The following is a 19,269-nucleotide window of genomic DNA, read 5'->3' as shown; positions in this document are numbered from 1 at the left end:
CCAATATAACTTTCCATATATTTTTTTCTTTTTTTCTGAAGGCACTGACCTGTTAGAGAGATACTGCAGTAGAGAATGAAAAGATCACTTAGAAAAAAATAACATTTTTAAAAACTCCATACTTGGAATGAAGTGTTATCAAAATGATAACATTGTAGACTGCCTTATTTTAAAACAAATTCCTCATGTATATATTAACATATGTTTATTTTATATATTATCATTATGTAATATATAATAATATTATTATTTAATATATATTTGTGTGAAAAATATAAATATATACATACATATATATATTTGTTTTCACTATGGAACCATTGGTTTTGTTGTTTTTTTTTTGGCTTGGGTTTTATATACTCAAAAGAATTTATTAGTACTCTTGATTACCTTTTGTTATTAAGCAATATATGAGTTATGTGCTATCAGAGCATGGCATTTTTATTCCAGTCTGGAAAAGTGCTGGTCTGGAGGCCTCATGTTATAAAACCCCAGATCATTGTCTTCAACACTGCACAACAATATACTATATATGGTTCTGAAACTGGTATACGTTAAGAATGAAATTGTCTGATAAATGACATTTAAAGATTGTATGGTTAATCCTATGATAAATAGAGTATCCATTTTATGGTGGATAGCCAACTTCAAGCTCCAATTCAGGCATTACATTTGTTTAAAGTGAAAAGTGGCATATTTACTATGGCTTCTTTTCACATTGTCCCGGGTACAGTGAAGGTGAGGTCTTATCCTCAAAGGGCTTACAGTTCCACAAATAAAATCACCTATATTAACACGACACAAAGTGCTTACTTATAATAAATTTTTATTTAAAAAAGGAAAAATATATTTTGGGAATGAAGAGGAGAAAATTTTTCATCCATCTATGGAAATGTAAGAAAAGAAAAGCAAGCCTGTCTTCCCAGAATACAGGGAATGCAGCATTTTTCTTTTTTCTTTTCTTTTCTTTTCTTTTCTTTTCTTTTCTTTTCTTTTCTTTTCTTTTCTTTTCTTTCTTTTCCTTTCCTTTCCTTTCCTTTCCTTTCCTTTCCTTTCCTTTCCTTCTCTTCTTTCTTTCTTTCTTTCTTTCTTTCTTTCTTTCTTTCTTTCTTTCTTTCTTTCGAGAGAAGGCACTGGAGGTGAGCAGAGGGAAAGGGAAGAGAGAATCTCAAGCAGGCTCCAAGCTGAGCATGGAGCGCAAGGCGGGACTCAGTCTCATGACCCTGAGATCATGACCTGAGCCAAAATCAAGAGTGGAACACCTAACTGACTAAGCCACCCAGGCACCCCAGAAATGCAGCATTCTCTCATTTAATCCCCACACCACCGCCATTTTGCAGATGATAAAACTGAGGCACAGCAAGTTTGTTTAACTTGTCCAAAGTCACAGTGATAGTGAGAGCCAGAGCTGGGATGTGAGTCCAGGCAGTCTGGCTCCGAAATCCATACTCTCATCCACTATGCTATTTCCTCTTTTAATAATAACAATGCTAATATAATAAAAATAATTTGTGAGAATTTACTAGGTGCCAGACACTGTACTAAGGCACTTTACATATGTATTTTTTCATCTAATCCTTACACTAACCCTATAAGGCAAGTGTTTCATCGTCTTTTTAAAGATAAAGAACGGAAGAGAGATTAAATAACTTTCCCTGAGGTTGCACAATTAGTAAATAGTGAAGCATCTCTTGGAACATATTCTGCAAAACACTGATCTCTACAAAAAATAGTTCCATGGTCATTTAAGTTTGGAAAACATGGCACCTGTAGAAGATTTATAGTCTACATCAATAAAAGTCTCCCATAAATCTTGCAAGAATCCCAAGTTTGGTTAAGTCAGCCTTTCCCAAACTGGCTTAAAAATGGAACTCTTGGGGCGCCTGGGTGGCTCAGTCGTTAAGCGTCTGCCTTCGGCTCAGGGCGTGATCCCGGCGTGCTGGGATCTGGCCCCACATCAGGCTCCTCCACTGGGAGCCTGCTTCTTCCTCTCCCACTCCCCCTGCCTGTGTTCCCTCTCTCATTGGCTGTCTCTCTCTGTCAAATAAATTAAAATCTTAAAAAATAAAAATAAACATGGAACTCTTATTCTTGCAGTGCATATCAATATTCCTCCAAAGTAGCACTGCATTACACTACTTTGAGGATAGACTGACTTTAACCAGACTCACTGGACATTAACCAGGTTCATTGGACACACTCATGGATCTAGAAAGCCAGAGTTTCCATTTGCAATAAGAATAAAACCAATGAGAACCAGATACTAAAAAATACTTGACTTTCTCCTTCCAGCTTTATTTTTCCCTTTGTCAAAGCTGCTTGGGAAGCCAAAGCATAAAACTAATATACTCGTTTTCAGGCTCACATTATCATGGGAGCAGAGGTGGGATGACATGAGACAAATCCTGGCAGTGCTCCAGGAGCAGTGCATTCATTACCGGCAGGAAGACTAGACTCACCCCATCCTTCACCTGGAATGTTGTAGCAGCTTCCTAGCTGACCTTCCCACCTCCGATGCTGCCACCATCTATTCCTTTCTTACTCTGTTCCCAGAAGCAGTTGAAATTTATATATATACATACACACGCACACACACACACACACACATACATATAGACATGTCAGTTTGCTATTTCACATTTTTCACAGGATCCCCAATGCAGTTAAAGTCCAAATTCCCTAATATGGTCTACAGGGCTTTCAGGAGCAGCTCCCGCCTACTCCTTTTTGGTCCCACTACTACACTCCAGCCAACCAATCATCTTTCAATTTCTTAAGTAAACCACACACTCTCTTGCCTCAGTCTTCACTCCCCTCTCCCTGAAACATCCTTCCCCACCCCTTTTTCTAGCTGGATAACCTGTTCATCTTTCTGACCATTGTTTATATACCTCACTTCCTCCAAAAAACTTCCTTAATTCCACTCCCCCAACCTGAGTTATAGGCTCCTTATACCTCCCAGCTACCGTCCTCCACCCGATACCCTATACTGCTTTATCAGAATATTTATGGTGCTATGTCATAACTACCTGTTCACATTTTAGTATCTACCATTGTGTATTAATCTAGCTTGTATTTATTAGGCAGTGACCTAATCAACATTTATATTCACATCTTGAAAGGCAACATAAAATGACATACATAAAATTCCTGGAGGACAAGAAGTTGGGGAGAATATTAAATATACTGAATATATGCTTAGGGTCTAAAATTATATTAAGAGCTTGGAACAAATTAACCAAACTCAATAAGATGAAAATTAATATGAATACATGTAAAGCCTTAAAATTGGGCTTTACATAGATATGGCTGGCTTCTAGGGGTCTTGATTGAATCATTATGCATTACTGGTAGGAATGACACCAGAATGTATCTTTAAAGGTTTTGCTTTAACGGATGTTTAATTTAAATCAATAATAAGGTAAATCTGTTCAAAATACTGATGATATCTTTGACTGAAATAATAGAAATATACTATTTGTTTTGAAAGATGTAGCAGTCTCTGTTTTTCATTGGAAAAACCATAGCTAGAATAATGTACTTAATTCTAGGAAAAATGCAACAAGAGAGAAATTTATAAAATGAAATATATTCCAGAAAAGAGTAGAGGGTTAAATTTCTGGAAAAGAACAGTTGAGGAAATGGAGAATGTTTTAGTCAAAGGAATAGAAGCCTTTATATACCTAAGGAGTACCAGATGAAATGAATAGAATGTAGTCTATAGTTACCCAGAAATCAGAACCAGGGTCCATGGTTAGAAAAATTACAAGGAAGCAGATGTCAGTTCATCTTAAGACGGCTTTTCAAATAATTAAAATTGTTTAAAAATGGACTGTTTGCCTTGTGAGATAGTGGGTTTCCTGTTCAGATGAAGACAAAAAGCTTAAGCATTTGGACTTTCAAGATGTTTCATGCAGTACATAGCAGGTCTACCACATGGTCTAGAAAGTGCCTTTGCCCTTATAGATTCTGTGAGGCTATAATATCAGTGCATTCCTTCCACTGGTGCCGATGAAAGGAGACCTGATTAAAACCACTTATGAGGATTCTGTTTTTAAACATTTAAACAAAACAAAAACATTTTTGAAAGGCACACCGCTCAAAGGGAACCAGATGAGTTGATCACTAAGGTCCTTTTCAACTAAGATATTTATGAGTCTCCAGCTCTTTGTGAAGCTGGCTTCACATTAGGGGTTGTGAGCTTAATAAGGCCAGAGAACTTAGGGGAAAGGCAGCTTGGAAGAGAGAGGTCTAGAGAATTAAACGTCTTCTGCCCACAGCATAATGGAAGGAAAGTGCCCTTTAGGGGACCATGTTCAGGGTTCTGCAATGGGGTAAAAATAAAACTGTATCTTGCACTTTCTGTGTGCTGTAATGTTGCAGTCAGAATAGTCCACCACATCATGTAAAATACGCCATGGCTCCATCAGAGTTTATAGTTAAGCTAGCCATAAGTAAGCCTATGGCCCCACTATGTGCCAGGCATCATGCCAGAGCCGTTGTCTTGTTACATAATTGAATTTTTGTAGAAATTCTCAAAGTATTATTCTCCTCATTTGAAAGGTGAGAAAACTCAGCTTCTGTGAGGCAACGTACTTTACCGATGTAATTAAGAGATCTGAGATTCAAACTCAGGATTACCTGGACTTTGAATTAATCAAGAGTGTTTCAGGAACTCCTGGTCTTTAGTACTAGAGAGTATCTTAATGAGTCAACTTCTTGGTTTTGCCTATGAAAAAAAATGAGACCAGAGGGGACAGAGGGTCCTGCCCAGGATTCCTGTGTAAACACAAAGGAGGGCACTGGAGTCTTTCAGGGTGATGCTGCAGTGTGGGTACAGGCTCAGCAGCTGTGCTCTGCGTACACTTAGTATTCACAGCTCTGAGGGCAAACCATGCAGCACACTGGGTCAGGGTAGGCAGAAGGTTAGTGTACCCCCACCAGCCTCTCTCCTTAATTCCCCTTTACAACTCCAAGTGTGCATATAGCAATCTATCTCTAGACTAGGTCTTGCAAACTACAGTGTAGATGGGTAGAGTTACCTCTATATTCAGCGATCATTTGCAGAGGGATGGGAGAAAGGGAATCTAACCTTTATCCAGTACTGTCATGTCTCAAATAAATGTATAACTAACATTTGCCCTACCAATTCCAAAAACCTATAGATTTTTGCATCAGACCAGGGTTTGACGTCCAGATTGGTGGGAATGTGAAGCTTCTTTCTGCATGTTCAAAGTGGAAGCAGTTGTATCTACCTCAATGAAATGTCAGTGTTCTGTCTCCACACCTGTTCTTTTCTTTCCTACTTTGAGGGACCAGATCTACTTTTAGAATTATAGAAGGAGGGGTATTTGACCCTCCCCGAAGTAAGAGGAGAATTTTGGATTAAAGGTCAACTTTGGACCTTGAAACATCCTCTTGAGGCTTTGTCAGATTTAACTCCTCCCTTTTTAAAGATAAGAAAATTGAAGTGGCTATTCCCTGCTTATTCCTAATTAGTGACATAGTGAGGTGGTAGTCATGATGAAAGCCAGCATGAGCCTGGGAATGTGAAGACTTGAACGCTGGTGCTAGTTTCTCCGTACCTAGACCTATAGGGAGGCATCATCAGCACTGCTCTGTCTATCCCAAGTGAGTGCCCTGTGGTATGAAGTGAGATCAGAGGCGGGGGGGGAAGCCTTTAAAATCCTCTTTGAAGGCAAAATGTTACAAGAGAATGACTCTTAAATATATCAGCCCCCTGTAGAGAGTTTTATCCAACAGACCTTACCTCAATACCTAAAGAATCAGAAAAAACAATCTTGTTTTTTGAGTTTGAGGTTGTATCAAAATTACTCAGTGGTGTCCCTCAATCATTTTCTTTATGTGTAGACTACCTTCATGTCACAAATGTTCACCTGTTCAAGGAGAGATGGGACACCAATAAAATGGACCACCACACTGACAAGTATGAAAACAACAAGTTGATTATACGAAGAGGACAGTCTTTCTTCATCCAGATTGACTTCAATCGCCCATATGACCCCAGAAGGGATCTCTTCAGAGTGGAATACGTCATTGGTGAGTGCCATGCGCAAGCCATGTCATGATTGCCTGTGTCATCATGTCATGATAGTCATGATACCATGGGTGGCATAGTAGAGAGGGATACAGGTGCAATTGTTTATTTCCTAGAATTATACTTTGACAATTGGCTGGAGGTGGGGCTACATCCAGCCCCGGGACAACCCTATGCTCTAAGATGGGTCTGTATAATGCCAAACATCAATAATTTGGGCCTAGCCAGGTAAAAATCTTGCATAATAAAAGTGAGTATAATTGGTACAAAATGTTAGTTAATTATTTTTCCCCATCCTATCGTGTGGCTTTTAATTTATCAATTCTACTTTCATGATTTCATTGGTATTATGTGCTAAAACTATTTTCAATTCTTAGTATACAATCTCCATACAAGCATTTCCCAAACTTCGTTCTGCTCTAATCTACTTCCGTGGGATGGCTCATGATGATAATAGTCAGGTACAGTTCACTAAACACTTTGTACTCTAATCTCCTTTTGTAGGTTGATAGTACACATTAACTTAACAGTTCTGGGAATTACATTTAACTCTGTTGGGTTGGGTGTTTCCCAAATTAATTTGATCCTGGAACCCTTTAAATTATAGTCATTATCATTTAACACATTTTAGCAAATATTTCCCTGGAAATTTACAAATATAACAAGTAAACACATGCACAAAAAAAGCAAAGGTGGCTCAATATCAGAAAAACTATCTATATAATCCTATATGTAAATAAAGGAAAAGAAAAAATCAGGCAATCAAATCAATAGTCAATGAAAGGAGCATGACGAAATTCAGCAACTGTTTTTTTTAAAGACTTTAAATAAATCAAAAAAGAAATCTCAATTACAGTAAAAATTATTTACCCCAAACCAACAACTTTTGATATCCTAAGTGACAAAAAGTTAATTTAACTATAATGAGAAATTAGACAGAGATGGCTACTATCACCATTACTTTCTTTTAGACATTGCTTCAAAGATTTTAGCAAATGAACAATTTAAGGCAAATATCTCATAAATACTGAGAAAATAAAATCCTATATTTTGCTAATGCTATGATTATATATATAGAAAACCCAACAGATTCAAGGACAAAAGCACGGTATTAATAAAACTTTGTAAGATGGCTATTTAGAAGATAAATAAAGTCAATAGTCTTTCTCTTTAGCATTGAAAACCTAGAAATAGAAATTAGAAAAAAAATATTCCAGATATAAAACTTACTAAAACTATGAAATGTAAAAATAAATTCTAAAAAACAAGATGCATAACACGGATAAAGCAGCTACTAAATCTTAATAAAAGACATGAAAAAAACTTTGAAAAGGCAAGTATGTTTTTGGATATGATATCTTAATTTTTTAAAGTCTCCCAAAATTAGTATGTAAATATAATGCATTTCCAATTGGAATCCCAATGGAGGATTTTTTTTTTGTCTTGAATAAAATAACAGAGTTCATTTGTAAGAGTAATCACTTGGCAATAATCAAGAAAATAATACAAAGAAAATAAATAATAGAACATTTTCTATCAGAAGCATCTATCAGAACATACTGTAAGAAGTGTTTTGTGAAAAATAGAGAATCCAGAAATTGATGTCAGTATGTAGATTACTTAATACAGTTGTTGGTTTCATGGAGTTAGAAAAATCTGTGGGCTTTTGGTTTTTTGTTTGTTGTTTTAATAAATTAAATGATGTTGACGTAACTAGTAGTTTACATCTTGGTACTTTAGTATATGTATATTACATGTAAGTATGTGCATTTAACATATTCTTGTATTTAACATATATTTATCTGTACATGTATAATTATATATATATTATTTTACATGTATATGTATTTAGTTTATATATGCCAAAATACTACAGATGACCATATATATGATCAAATGACCAAAATACAAGTATATGACAAAATATCACATATGAGGTCAATGGATAAAAGACAGAGCTGGAAAAATATTCAGGACATACATCAGAAATAAAGGTTAACGTAGGAAAAAAAACTCTTACAAACTGACAATCTGAAGACAAGCAATAGAAAAATAGACCAAGTATATGAGGAGACAATTCACAATAAAGAAAATCCAAATAAATTGTAACCTTATGAAAACATGCCCAAATTCACTAGCAGACTGGGAAAGCCAAGCAAAGTCATTTCTATCCAACAGACAAAAGTTAAAAAAAAAAAAAAAACTGTAATATCTGTTGCTGGCACGTATGTTGGGAAAGACATATGTTGCCAGTATAAGTGTACAATTTCATAACCTTTTTAGAAACCAGTTTGGCAGTATCTGTTAATATTAAAAAGACATATGCCTTTGACCCAGTAACTCCATTCTCGGAAATCTACGCCAAAGATATTTAAAGTCTAGTTTATAAAGATGGGTATTATTTACTGCAGCATTGTTTATCGTGACATAAAAATAAACACCCCTCAGGAGTGGAATGGTGGACTATATTGTGATATAGTCACATTATGGATGGTTACTTTAAGAAAAGAATGAATTAGACCTATTCAGGATGATTTCAAGTGCAGTAGTGGTGAGGAAACAAAATATGGAGGAGTACATATGATCTTCTCTACATGGTGCAACTGTATCTGTGCCTAGGTCTGTAGAATATTGTGAGTGGAGAAAAGCGTAGAAGAGCAAACATAGGGGATGACACGCATTCCTCTGTGGGAGAGTAGCCAGAATGAGGGAGGGAGAAGCAAAAGGAAAGGGGAAGCTAGCAACGAGAAGAGACAAAAAGCAAGCATGATGATATGATTATATGTAGGCATCTAGGTGAAATTATTGATCTCTGTGGGGATATATATATGTGTGTATATATATATATATTTATACATGAGAAATTAAAAGTAATAACATCAGAGCTAAAAATAAACAACAGTTCCTTAGAAAAAAATGTCTGACCCCTAACTACTTCAGGTATATGGTGTGCATTCCCTTTCATTTACAAATTTGTACATAAGTGTGGGAAAATCGGTTGAAGCCAGAGTGGAAATGGGAGAGGAGGAAAGAGATCACTGAGAGAATAAACAGCATCAGGACAATGTGGGGTTCTGCACAGAACTGTTTGCCATCCGAATTGTGGGATGAGAAACACTAAACTACCATTCCTGTGTGTTAGGCGAAATGTAATAACCATGATTTCATTACATATTAGGGAGCAGACTATTATTATTGATATTTTTTAATAATGAGTACTTCAGGTGAGAAAGGAACCCACAGCCAATATTTTTCAGAGTACTTTAAAATCTGATCAACATTTACTTTTGTTTTTTCCCTAAGTTCATTTATCACTTTTGGGTGTATATGTGTGTGGGGTGTGTGTGTGTGTGTGTGTGTGTGTGTGTGTATACACGCACACTTGTTTGGACTAGATTTGATTAAACTGCCCTTCGCACCTTTGTAGTGCAATGATCACTACCTGTGTGTCAACAAATACGTGTTTGAGGCTCTGTCCCTGGTTTTGCTGCAACTACACAGGAACTTTTTTTTTTTTTTAAAGATTTTATTTATTTATTCGACAGAGATAGAGACAGCCAGCGAGAGAGGGAACACAAGCAGGGGGAGTGGGAGAGGAAGAGGCAGGCTCCCAGCAGAGGAGCCTGATGTGGGACTTGATCCCGGAATGCCAGGATCACGCCCTGAGCGGAAGGCAGACGCTTAACTGCTGTGCCACCCAGGCGCCCCTACACAGGAACTTTTTTATCTCCTTTATAGTCAAATATTTAGGGTGGTGAAGAGGGAGGAAAGATTTGTCCCTGAAGTGGACTTGACTGAGGTCTGAGGCTCTTTCCCACAGACCACTCAGAAAACAGTTATAAGAATGGAAGTCTTAGGGAAGAGGACAAGATGAGTGTCAGATCGGGTCCCCAGTGAGAGCTGTGAGCCCCTGGGGCAGGATGCCTTGTCCTGAGCGGTAAGGTCAGGGCCATGAACACAGCATCACCACAGAGAGCATGTGAAGTCCTCCCTTCTTTTCCACAAAAGGCATTGTATTACCTTTGTTCCTCCAGTAAAAAGGTGGGAGAGGGGAAACATAGCAAATTTACCTCTGAGATAAAAATCTGTATATTTTAAAAACCAACACGTATTCTAAATCCTTCTCAGAGCCCACGATGTGTACTTTTAGAGTTAAGCTGTATTCCAATATGTGTAGCCTGTAATAGGTGTTATTACATTTGAGGATTTTGTATTTCCAAATTTCCCGCAGAAACTAGGAAAGAAAAAAAAAAAACCAAAATTCCACATTCTACTCTTTAGTGTATGAGAAATCAAACACATTTGTAAAGGGCTTTAAAAGACCAATGATAGAGGATTGATCCCACTTGGTGTCCTTTGTGCATCTATGTCATTCAGGGGGTGCCTTGACTGCCTGAGGTTTCATGATGGTGGTAGGACCAGGGCCGAAGAAGAAGAACACATGGGACACTCATGGGGCTCAGAGATTTTTCTCTTAAAATGCAATGGGTGGCTCAGTCAGTTAATTCTGATTCTTGATCTCAGCTCAGGTCTTGATCTCAGGGTCTTGAGTTCAAGCCCCACCTTGGGCTCCCTGCCCAGCATGGAGTCTACTCAAAAATAAATAAATAAATAAATAAATAAATAAATAAATAAATAAATAAAATAAAAAAAGGAAAAGAAAAAAAAGAAAATGAAAAAATGCAATATGTGTTTCAATAGGATTGACTAAAGCCATGAAAATTGGATTTTAAAAGTAATTGTTATAATGAGAAGAGACAAGAGTATCAAATGTGCAATGGAAATGAAATGAAGCACAAAGTCTTATACAGACATGCAGGTGCACCTCAATTTCAGCAAACCTAGAAAGTAGGAGTGATTTAAAACACGGGAAAGAGAATGCTTTGTAAAAACTAAAGAACACATAAAGAATCTCTTCAAATATTTCTTTTGAAGTGTTTATAGATTTATCAACAAATATCAATTTACGCACTAATTTAAAGAATATAACTATTGCATGGAGCAAGCTATCATCATATTAAAACACAGGGAAAAAGTCACTTTACACTTCTTGTTTGCAGTTTGCATTCGGTTCTCTGTTATTGTTCCTTTCTCTTTCCCTGTGACTTCATGTCAGATGAGACGGGATGTGCTAAACACTGCAGTTACCTTTATTACTATCTTCAGAACCAAAGCATTTATTTACAAGGGATCCTGCCTTTAAATCAAGTTTTTTCTTTCTTTCTTTCTTTTTAAACATTTAAGTAAATAGACTCTCAGATGGTCCCAGATTTATCCTTTGTTTGCTGGGTCCTCCCAGTAGAGAAGGTGAACAGGGGAATGAGTGCATTTCCTCGGCCATGACTTCCTACGCGTGAGCTACAGATGGTCCCCATGCTTTGATAGCTGCGTTCATTAGTTGCTGGCAGAGCACAGACATCTCTGTTCATGAATTTGAGTAGGTGGGTGTGGCTGAAAAATGTGCCTGGTGCTCTGTGGGGCCTTTTCTGTCTTTGTACCTCTGCGCTTAAAGCCATGACAAATCACGGAAGGAATTTGGAGCAGTGTTCGTTATAGGTTTTGCTGACCTGGAGCTGCGGCTGTGAAAACAGGAAGTTTGTGGTGTTACTTTGTTCTGCTTTGACGTGGGCCCCCTACTTACCTGAAACTCTGTTGAGGGAAAGTCATTCTGAGGAGAGACTTCTGAGCTGGATTCCTTACCAGCCATCCCCCTCAACACAGCCTTACCCGGTGATCCCTCCAAGAAAATGACAGGGTTCATGAGCAACTTCCTTGCTCCCTGGGCCCAGTCTCAGGAACCCAACGTGTGCAGGACAGCACCTCGCAGCTTCTCTTGCCTTTTCCTCAGTCTTGCCGTGGCTCCCATGGCTCCAGGCTTCACATTTCTGGTTATAGCAGAAAGCAAAGGGGAGGGATGGCATCAGCAAAGCCTGCTCCTCCCATCAGGACAACAAAAGCGTTTCTGGAAGCTCCCAGCAAACTATTCACATCTCACTTGCCACCCTTATCTATAAGAGAAACTATGAAATTATTTCATCTTTCCAGTCTTTTCAGAGGAGGGGAGGAGGGAGCATTAAGAGCAGATGTTGGTAGACACCCAGTGCTGTGTGCTAGAAATCCCTTCCAGCTTGGCCATCCTGTGAGCCTGAAAGGGCAGCCCTTACTGATGGCACACTGAGGTCGTTCAACCTGAGTCCAGCCATTTACAGGGTGATATCAGTTGCACATATTCTGCATTCTTAACCACATAAAACATTGAATTATCCTCAACACTTCAATATTTCTATTTCACTCATTTCTTGAATAGCATTTCTCAAAAGCCAGCTGGGGTGTCAGACTCTGATGTGTTTTAAGGATGAAAGTGACATTAACAATTCTCAGTTGGAGGTTCAAGATTGGAGAGAGTTAGAGCCTGGACGAGGGCAGCTCTTGTATCAATGGAGAAGACGGGTGGGATTTGAGGAACATTTGGATGGCAAAATCCACAGGACTTGTGATTCATAGTCTGTGAAGGTAGAGGGGAGGAGAGTCAGGTAGCTTCGAGATTGCTGGGTCGTATACCTATGATGATAGAGGCTGGCAACTCCAAATGAGATAAAGAATGCAGGGAAATGGGGGGGGGAGATGAGTGTGGGAAATGATAATGATGCTAGTGGCTCCCACTATCTCACCAGCACTGATTACTGTGCGGAGCTTCTGGGTACTTCCCGTTTAATTCTTTGCCCACCCCTCTGGGAATGGGACTATGGTCATCTCCATTTTTCAGATGAGATGAAAATTGGAGGGGTATAAGTGACTTGCCTGAAGTCACATCTGGAGAGTGCTGGGGCTCCAATTTGAACCGGACATTCCTAATCACAGTGCACACTACTTCCGCCAGTGAAATAGTGGAGGCATACGTGTGATTTCGTTTGTGCCTTCTGAGTTTGAAGTACTTGAGGGACTTCCAGATAAACATGTCCAGTAGACAACCTCTGAAGTTTAGGGAATCAGCTTGGAGTTCATACATCATAGACAGGCAAAGTAATCATTCAGACAAAGTAAATCAGGTAAGAAGCAGACTGAGGCTCAAATCCTGAGAGCAAACAACTTTTAAGGAATCAGTCCAGGAGCTGGAGCCCCTGGAGGAGACAAAGAGCACATGGTCGGTTACACAGAAGGGAAATCAGGGAGTGCAGTGACACTAAGTCCAAGCGAGTTGGGTGTTTAAAGTAGAAAGGGTGACCAGCTTTCTCAACTACAACAAAGAGATGCAGTGATGTAAGACTTCCCACTGGACTCAGGAGTTATGGGGACACTGGTTACTCAGGGAGAAACCAAATTTTAATGGTTTGAAGGTAAATGAGATATGAAAAGTGAACATAGTAAATGTGGACTAATCTTTTTGGAACAGAAGAAAAGACAATTTGGATAGTAACGTGGGAAGAACGTAGGTTAGAAAGGGTGGTGTTTTGGTTTGGGTGTTTTTTTTAGAATTGAAGGTACTTTAACGTGTATGGAGGCATGGGGGATGGAGCCAGTAGACGAAGAATCCTGAAGATGCAGGAGAAATATTGGGTGGCTGAGGCAGAATCCTGGAGGAAGTGAAGAGGCATGGATGAGAGATTGTCTAGGGAGAAGAATCCCTGTCCTCTGAGGGTGCTGGGAAGAAGGTAAGAGAGAATGTGAATGTGTTAGGTAGAGAGAGAGGTCATGCCTGCCTGATGACCTCAAGTTTCTCAAAGACGTAGCAGGTGTGGCACGAGCTGAGGAGGGCAAAGAAACATTTCTTATATCTGAGAGCATAGCCCAGACCCTTTAAGATTTCTGTTCCCCTATAGATTTTTGGTTCAGAATGTCCAGATAAAATCACCACCCGTGATTTTCATGGACAGAGCGCAATTTGTCTGCCGAGATCTTTCTTGCCCCAAATTGTGCAGCTTGTAAGATGTAGAAAAACATTTCTTAGCCTATGCTCTCTCCACTATTTCATGCTGTGTTTTAATAAAACTAGGCTACCCATTCCATCATTTTGAAGCAGCATTTATATGGGATGTCATTTCAAATTTTTCCTTCTGTGTGTTTCTGCATCAATGATAAGTGTGTTCATTTTTAAGCCTCTGTGAAGTGACAAATAATGGCATCTAAGAAACTAGGACAGTGTTTCCCAGAGTGTGTTCTCTATGAACACGTGTCATGTGAAAGACTCCTTAAAAAAAAGTTCCATGGTCAAATGCATTTAGGTCATGCTGTTTTTTGTGTCTTTTCTTGGAGAATCTCAACACACCTTAGTATATTAAAGGCTCTGAGGATGCACAGTGTCAAAAAGTGAATCAACTTTAGCCTAATGCTTCTCAAAATTGTTTTACTACAAACATTACTCTACCATATTTTTATTTTCATTGTATTCTTTAGTAAAATACACAACTCACTCTAGGAGATGCTGAATTACTGTTACAAATTACTTTAATTCTGCAGAATACTGTAGTCTCTGTGTTATGGTAACTTAGTATATTATGTGGGTTTTTTTTCTTTTTTGATACTTTAGATTTTGTGCCAACACTAAAATAACTATAAATTTGGCACTTATACTCAGTAACTTTTCTCTTCATAAAGGATTATTTTTTTTTACATTTATGTATTTATTTGCCAGATTTTTGTTTGGCTTCTATTATCATAAAGTCGATTTACTTTCCTTTTTTGAATGTGTTTATTAGACTCTTACCGAACACCTTTCATGGGCAGAGCACTATATTGGGATTAGAGTATTAATATATGTTCATCCTCTGCTCTCAAAGAGTCTGGAAGAGACAGCCTGCACACTAGAAGTTAAGCTGAATGCCAATCTCTTGGGTGGAGTGCTTGGAAACATATTGGGGAGAGAGATTGACTGTACGACTAGTTGGAAGAGTCCCCCAGGAAGAGCTGGATCTCAAAGAAAACAAGTAGGAGTTGACCCAATGGAATGGGAAAAATATATGTCATAGAAAAGAATGTGAATTTCAGTGGAGAAAAAAAACTTGGAAACATATTGATGGCTTCATACACCCTGATTCAAAGTTTATGTCTTATTCTATAAACAGCCAGGAGCGTCTACTGGAAGAGTTTTTAAAAGGAGTATATTAAAAAGCTCTAAGTGTTTTCTTTTTAGATTACTGTGGCAGAGCATGGAAGATAAATTGGAGGGCTGAGATTCTTGTCAGGGACATCAGTAAGAGAGTTGGGGAGGGAAAGGAATCTTACTAATAGATGACAGGGTAAATGTGCAATACATCATTCTGTATGATTTTTCCCCTTTTTAAAAAAATTTACCTTTACAACAAGAAGTAGTGAAATTGTGGTTTGTTTTTTGTTGGTTTTTTTTTCCCCCATGGTCAAATAAGACTCACTTATAGTAAAGTAATGCAGTGTAGTCTGAGGAAAAGTCTTATGCCACGGTGACTGACACTTTGCCATGCGTGTAGACATTTCAGGGATGACAGCTCCTCTGATAAAGGATCCAGGAAGCAACGCAGTGGATGGGGAGGGTTTGGAGTCCGGCAGACCCAGTGAGAGTCCTCATTCCACCACTCAGAGCACCAATAGAATCACAGATCCCTGAGTTACATTTCCTCACCTGAAAATATTTACTTCTAGCAGCTATTTACGGATTAAAGGAGATGATGTATAAGAAAGCGCCTTCTTGCCTTCTTATTCTCACAACAACACTGGGAAGCAGGGAGGGTAGGAATAAGCTTCACTGAAAATCTGAAAACCAGAGTGCATAGAGGTTGAGTGATTGACCCAGGATTGTGCAGGGAAAGGGAAGTCCCCTGTCCCCAACTTCCTCTTAGATGATCAGAATCTTAGCAGCGTGGTCTGTCCACTTTGGACCTACAAAGGAAGGCAGACACAGGGTGCCTGAGTGGCTCAGTCAGTTAAGCATCCAACTCTTGATTTCGGCTCAGGTCATGACCTCAGGGTCGTGAGATCCAACCCCATGTCAGGCTCCACCCTAGGCTTGGAGTCTGCTTTAGATTCTCTCTCTCCCTCTCCCTCTGCCCCCCCCACTCTCTTTCTCTCTCTCTCTAATAAATAAATAAATAATCTTTTAAAGAAGGCAGACACAGTACAAAGATTGTAATCAAATAGTAAAATTAATCCTCGTTACACTTTTTGGAAGATTAATCCATTTATTCTCCTCTAAGCTCCTTGATTGTCTACCTGTAAATGGAGACTGGCTGAGGCACTGGCTTAGCCTGAGTGTAGATATGAATGACTCCAACTTTTTATGGGATCAATTTCCCCACTATTGTCTATTTCCCTGGTGATGCCCCACCTCCACCCTGGGCCTGAAGAGAGGGCAGTGAGAGAGAAGATGGCAAGGTGAACCCTCAAAGACTTTGTAGTCGGGACCAGTGGCACTGAGTGAGGTTCTCCAATGAAGAACTATTACTAAGTAAGAACGTGCTGTCAAAAAGGCAACTAGGAAGCCATGGCTCTCTCTTTTCTCTCCTGCTAGCAAAACAAAGATAATGACCATTGAACCTCCAAACAAAAATATCCAATGTTTGCAACATCCATGCTGACAGCTTAATTAATCAAATAGGAACCCTGACAACCCACAGGCCAAGTTCTGCCGGGAATTATTTGCCTACAGTTCTAGCTGAAGTGACAGAAGCTGTTTAGTCTCAAAGTAGTAGAAATCAACATCCATATTCTAGTGTGAGAGACCTGCGGGGAGTCCTCTTGGCCCTGCCTTGTGACCCACATCCCATCCTGCAGAGCCGAGTTTCTAAGTGAAGCCAGTGTGTTTTGTAACATTAAGTATGCTGTGTGGCACATTCATAAGACACTGTGGAGGTTAGAATGAGAATCCTACATAGATGCCTGACTTTCTCCTCCCCTTTCTCCCTCTTTTTTATTCTCCTAATTTGCCATTGCCCTCACTGCCCTCTCTTTCTGTCTTCATGCTGTGTCTTACATTGACCTCTTTCACCTGTGGGAATTCATAACCTTGACTAATTAGCACCCACATAATTGAAATTGTACATGACTAGAAACCTATGGTCTGAACTCAGGGATTATTCAGCATGGGCATTACCTGGCTTTTCCACATAAATTCTAAGACATTCTTGCAGTGTGTGAAGTTAAAAAAGGAGGGGCAAAACATTTAATGAAAATGAATGTGTCCACTGTGAACACCTTGCTCTTAAGTCTCCAATCTGTGAAAAGAGAGACAGTGTCCAAGTGGAATGAAAACCCACTGAAGAATGGATAAAAATGGACTAATTATTCATAATCCATGCCCTCTCATTACTCTGTGAGTGTGTTACATGGACCGACGAGGGACTGACTAGAAAGCTCTTGGAACTCCTTAGTGATAGTTGCTTGCTAATAAGATGACCCAATTACCAGGCTTATTTTGAATATTGCAACTACATAGGAAAGCTAAATCCTTACAGTATTCCTTAAGGCAGTATAACCTTCATAAAGCATTACTATAACAGCAGCCAGAGCCAGACAGGTGTTAGATGACCACAGGCAAGCTATAAATAGCTGCACCTCTCCTTTGCTATCCTTTTCACCTTTTATTTTTTCTCAATATCTCAGCCCTTCTGATGCTTTCTATCCTTTCTGTCATTTCTCTTTCATCTCTGTCTCTCTCTGTTTTTCTTTTGCTCTCACTCTTGTTCTTTCTCTCGTATACACCTACACATAGTCCTGTGGGTAGATGTTTTTGTATTTACCCATTAGGGGAGTAAGGGAGTAATAAGAGTTATCCTCAGGAGGTGAGTATAGCAATTTGTGTGGGGGTTCATAGGGTTTTCTTCAGCCTTCAGGAGGTCAGGTTGGATGCTCTGAATGCACTTGCCTAACTCTGGCTCAAGTGTAGCATAACCACCTAGAGGTTGGTCGGCTGCACTGTTGGAGGCTCATCAGGGGGTCTTGATGCGGCTTCTTTCATCTCCCTATTTCCTTTCCATTTCTGTTTAAGTGTCTTTATAATATCTCATGTCATGACTAGCGCAGTGAATTTCTGATGCAGAAACCTCCACTGTGTCCGGCACTGTGTGAGATGCCATGGGGGTTTTAAGACACCATCCCTGTCCTTAAAGAGCTTACTACGGTTGGGATGAGAATTCCACAATAAACACAACCAGGTGGTATAAAATCAAGCGCTGAACTGACACAATTCTTTACCAGAAATGTGTGACAGAGGCGGGCAGATAGGAGGGACATAGGCTAGAGGTGAAGGATGAAGTCTTGGGACAAGGCAACTAAGTCTTGAGATGGATTTTGAGGAATTGGGAGTATCACAAGGGGAACAGGAAGTGTGTACCCTCCAGGCTGGGAGGAAGGTATTATTGGAAACCTAAGCATGTATTTTCTGCTGATGTACACATATTTCTAATGAGAAAAGGAATCCTGAACTGAATCAGATCTCATGGCTATATTTAGCTTGGGTACCACTGGTTCTTGACGCTCCTGGAGTTTCGTGAAGCTTGCTGTGGTCTGGAGACCCATCCTGACAAGCCATTAGAGATGTGCTCACTTTATGGAGTCAGCCTCCAGTTATTATTTGCTTAGTGAATGTTTGCACTAACTAGAATTCAGAGCCCTTCTGCTGGGTCTTCCCCAGGGTTTGTAGAGGTGAGCTGGGGCATCTGGATTCTCCACACAGCAGAATCATTATCGCCCCTAAGCAATCCACTTCATCATGTCAGATTAAAACACGAGCCCTGAAAAACTATCTTCTGTCAAAGATCAGAATCTCATTAACATGGTCGAATGCAATTAAGTCACCATTAGCTTTCAGGAGCATTTTAAAAGGGGCTCAATAAATGGTGTAGGTCTCTGTGCACATGAAGGCTCAAGAGAGACTTGAATGATATTCACGTCCCTTTACTTTACTCACCCAATTTGCCTGTAGGGGGAGGAGAGAGAGTGATATCTGTAATCCATGTTTTCCTGATAGCCTAGAGATGATTGATTTCTCACACTTTGAACTGGGAAACCAAATATACTTTAAAAATCAAGGTTTCCAGGGAGGAATGTGTAGAATGATAATAAAATGGATTATAGTAAAAATAGATTTTCAATCTCATTCATTAATTCATGCATTATGTTCACCAACATATGACTCCCACCTGACAGATCTATAGTCAGGTAGAGAGGCAGCTACCTATATGATGAGCCATGAAAGGCATTCCAGCAACAGCATGTTGAATTCCTCCATTGTAGTTACTCCT

At 39.2% G+C, this 19,269-nt stretch overlaps 1 protein-coding gene across 1 annotated transcript in view; it reads left to right on the top strand.

Moving 5' to 3' along the window:
- F13A1 (coagulation factor XIII A chain) overlaps positions 1–19,269 on the top strand; it is a 163,757-nt gene that overhangs the window by 7,975 nt on the left and 136,513 nt on the right. The window contains exon 3 of the mRNA XM_040645023.1: positions 5,872–6,060. Within this exon, the coding sequence (XP_040500957.1) occupies positions 5,872–6,060 (189 nt within the window). The remainder of the gene's footprint in view (positions 1–5,871; positions 6,061–19,269) is intronic.

This window comes from Ursus maritimus, unplaced genomic scaffold (assembly GCF_017311325.1).
Source record: "Ursus maritimus isolate PB19 unplaced genomic scaffold, ASM1731132v1 scaffold_30, whole genome shotgun sequence".
In the NCBI taxonomy this organism is placed as follows: domain Eukaryota; kingdom Metazoa; phylum Chordata; class Mammalia; order Carnivora; family Ursidae; genus Ursus; species Ursus maritimus.
Note: the sequence above shows the minus strand (reverse complement) of the source record. Positions and strands in the feature narration are given on the sequence as shown.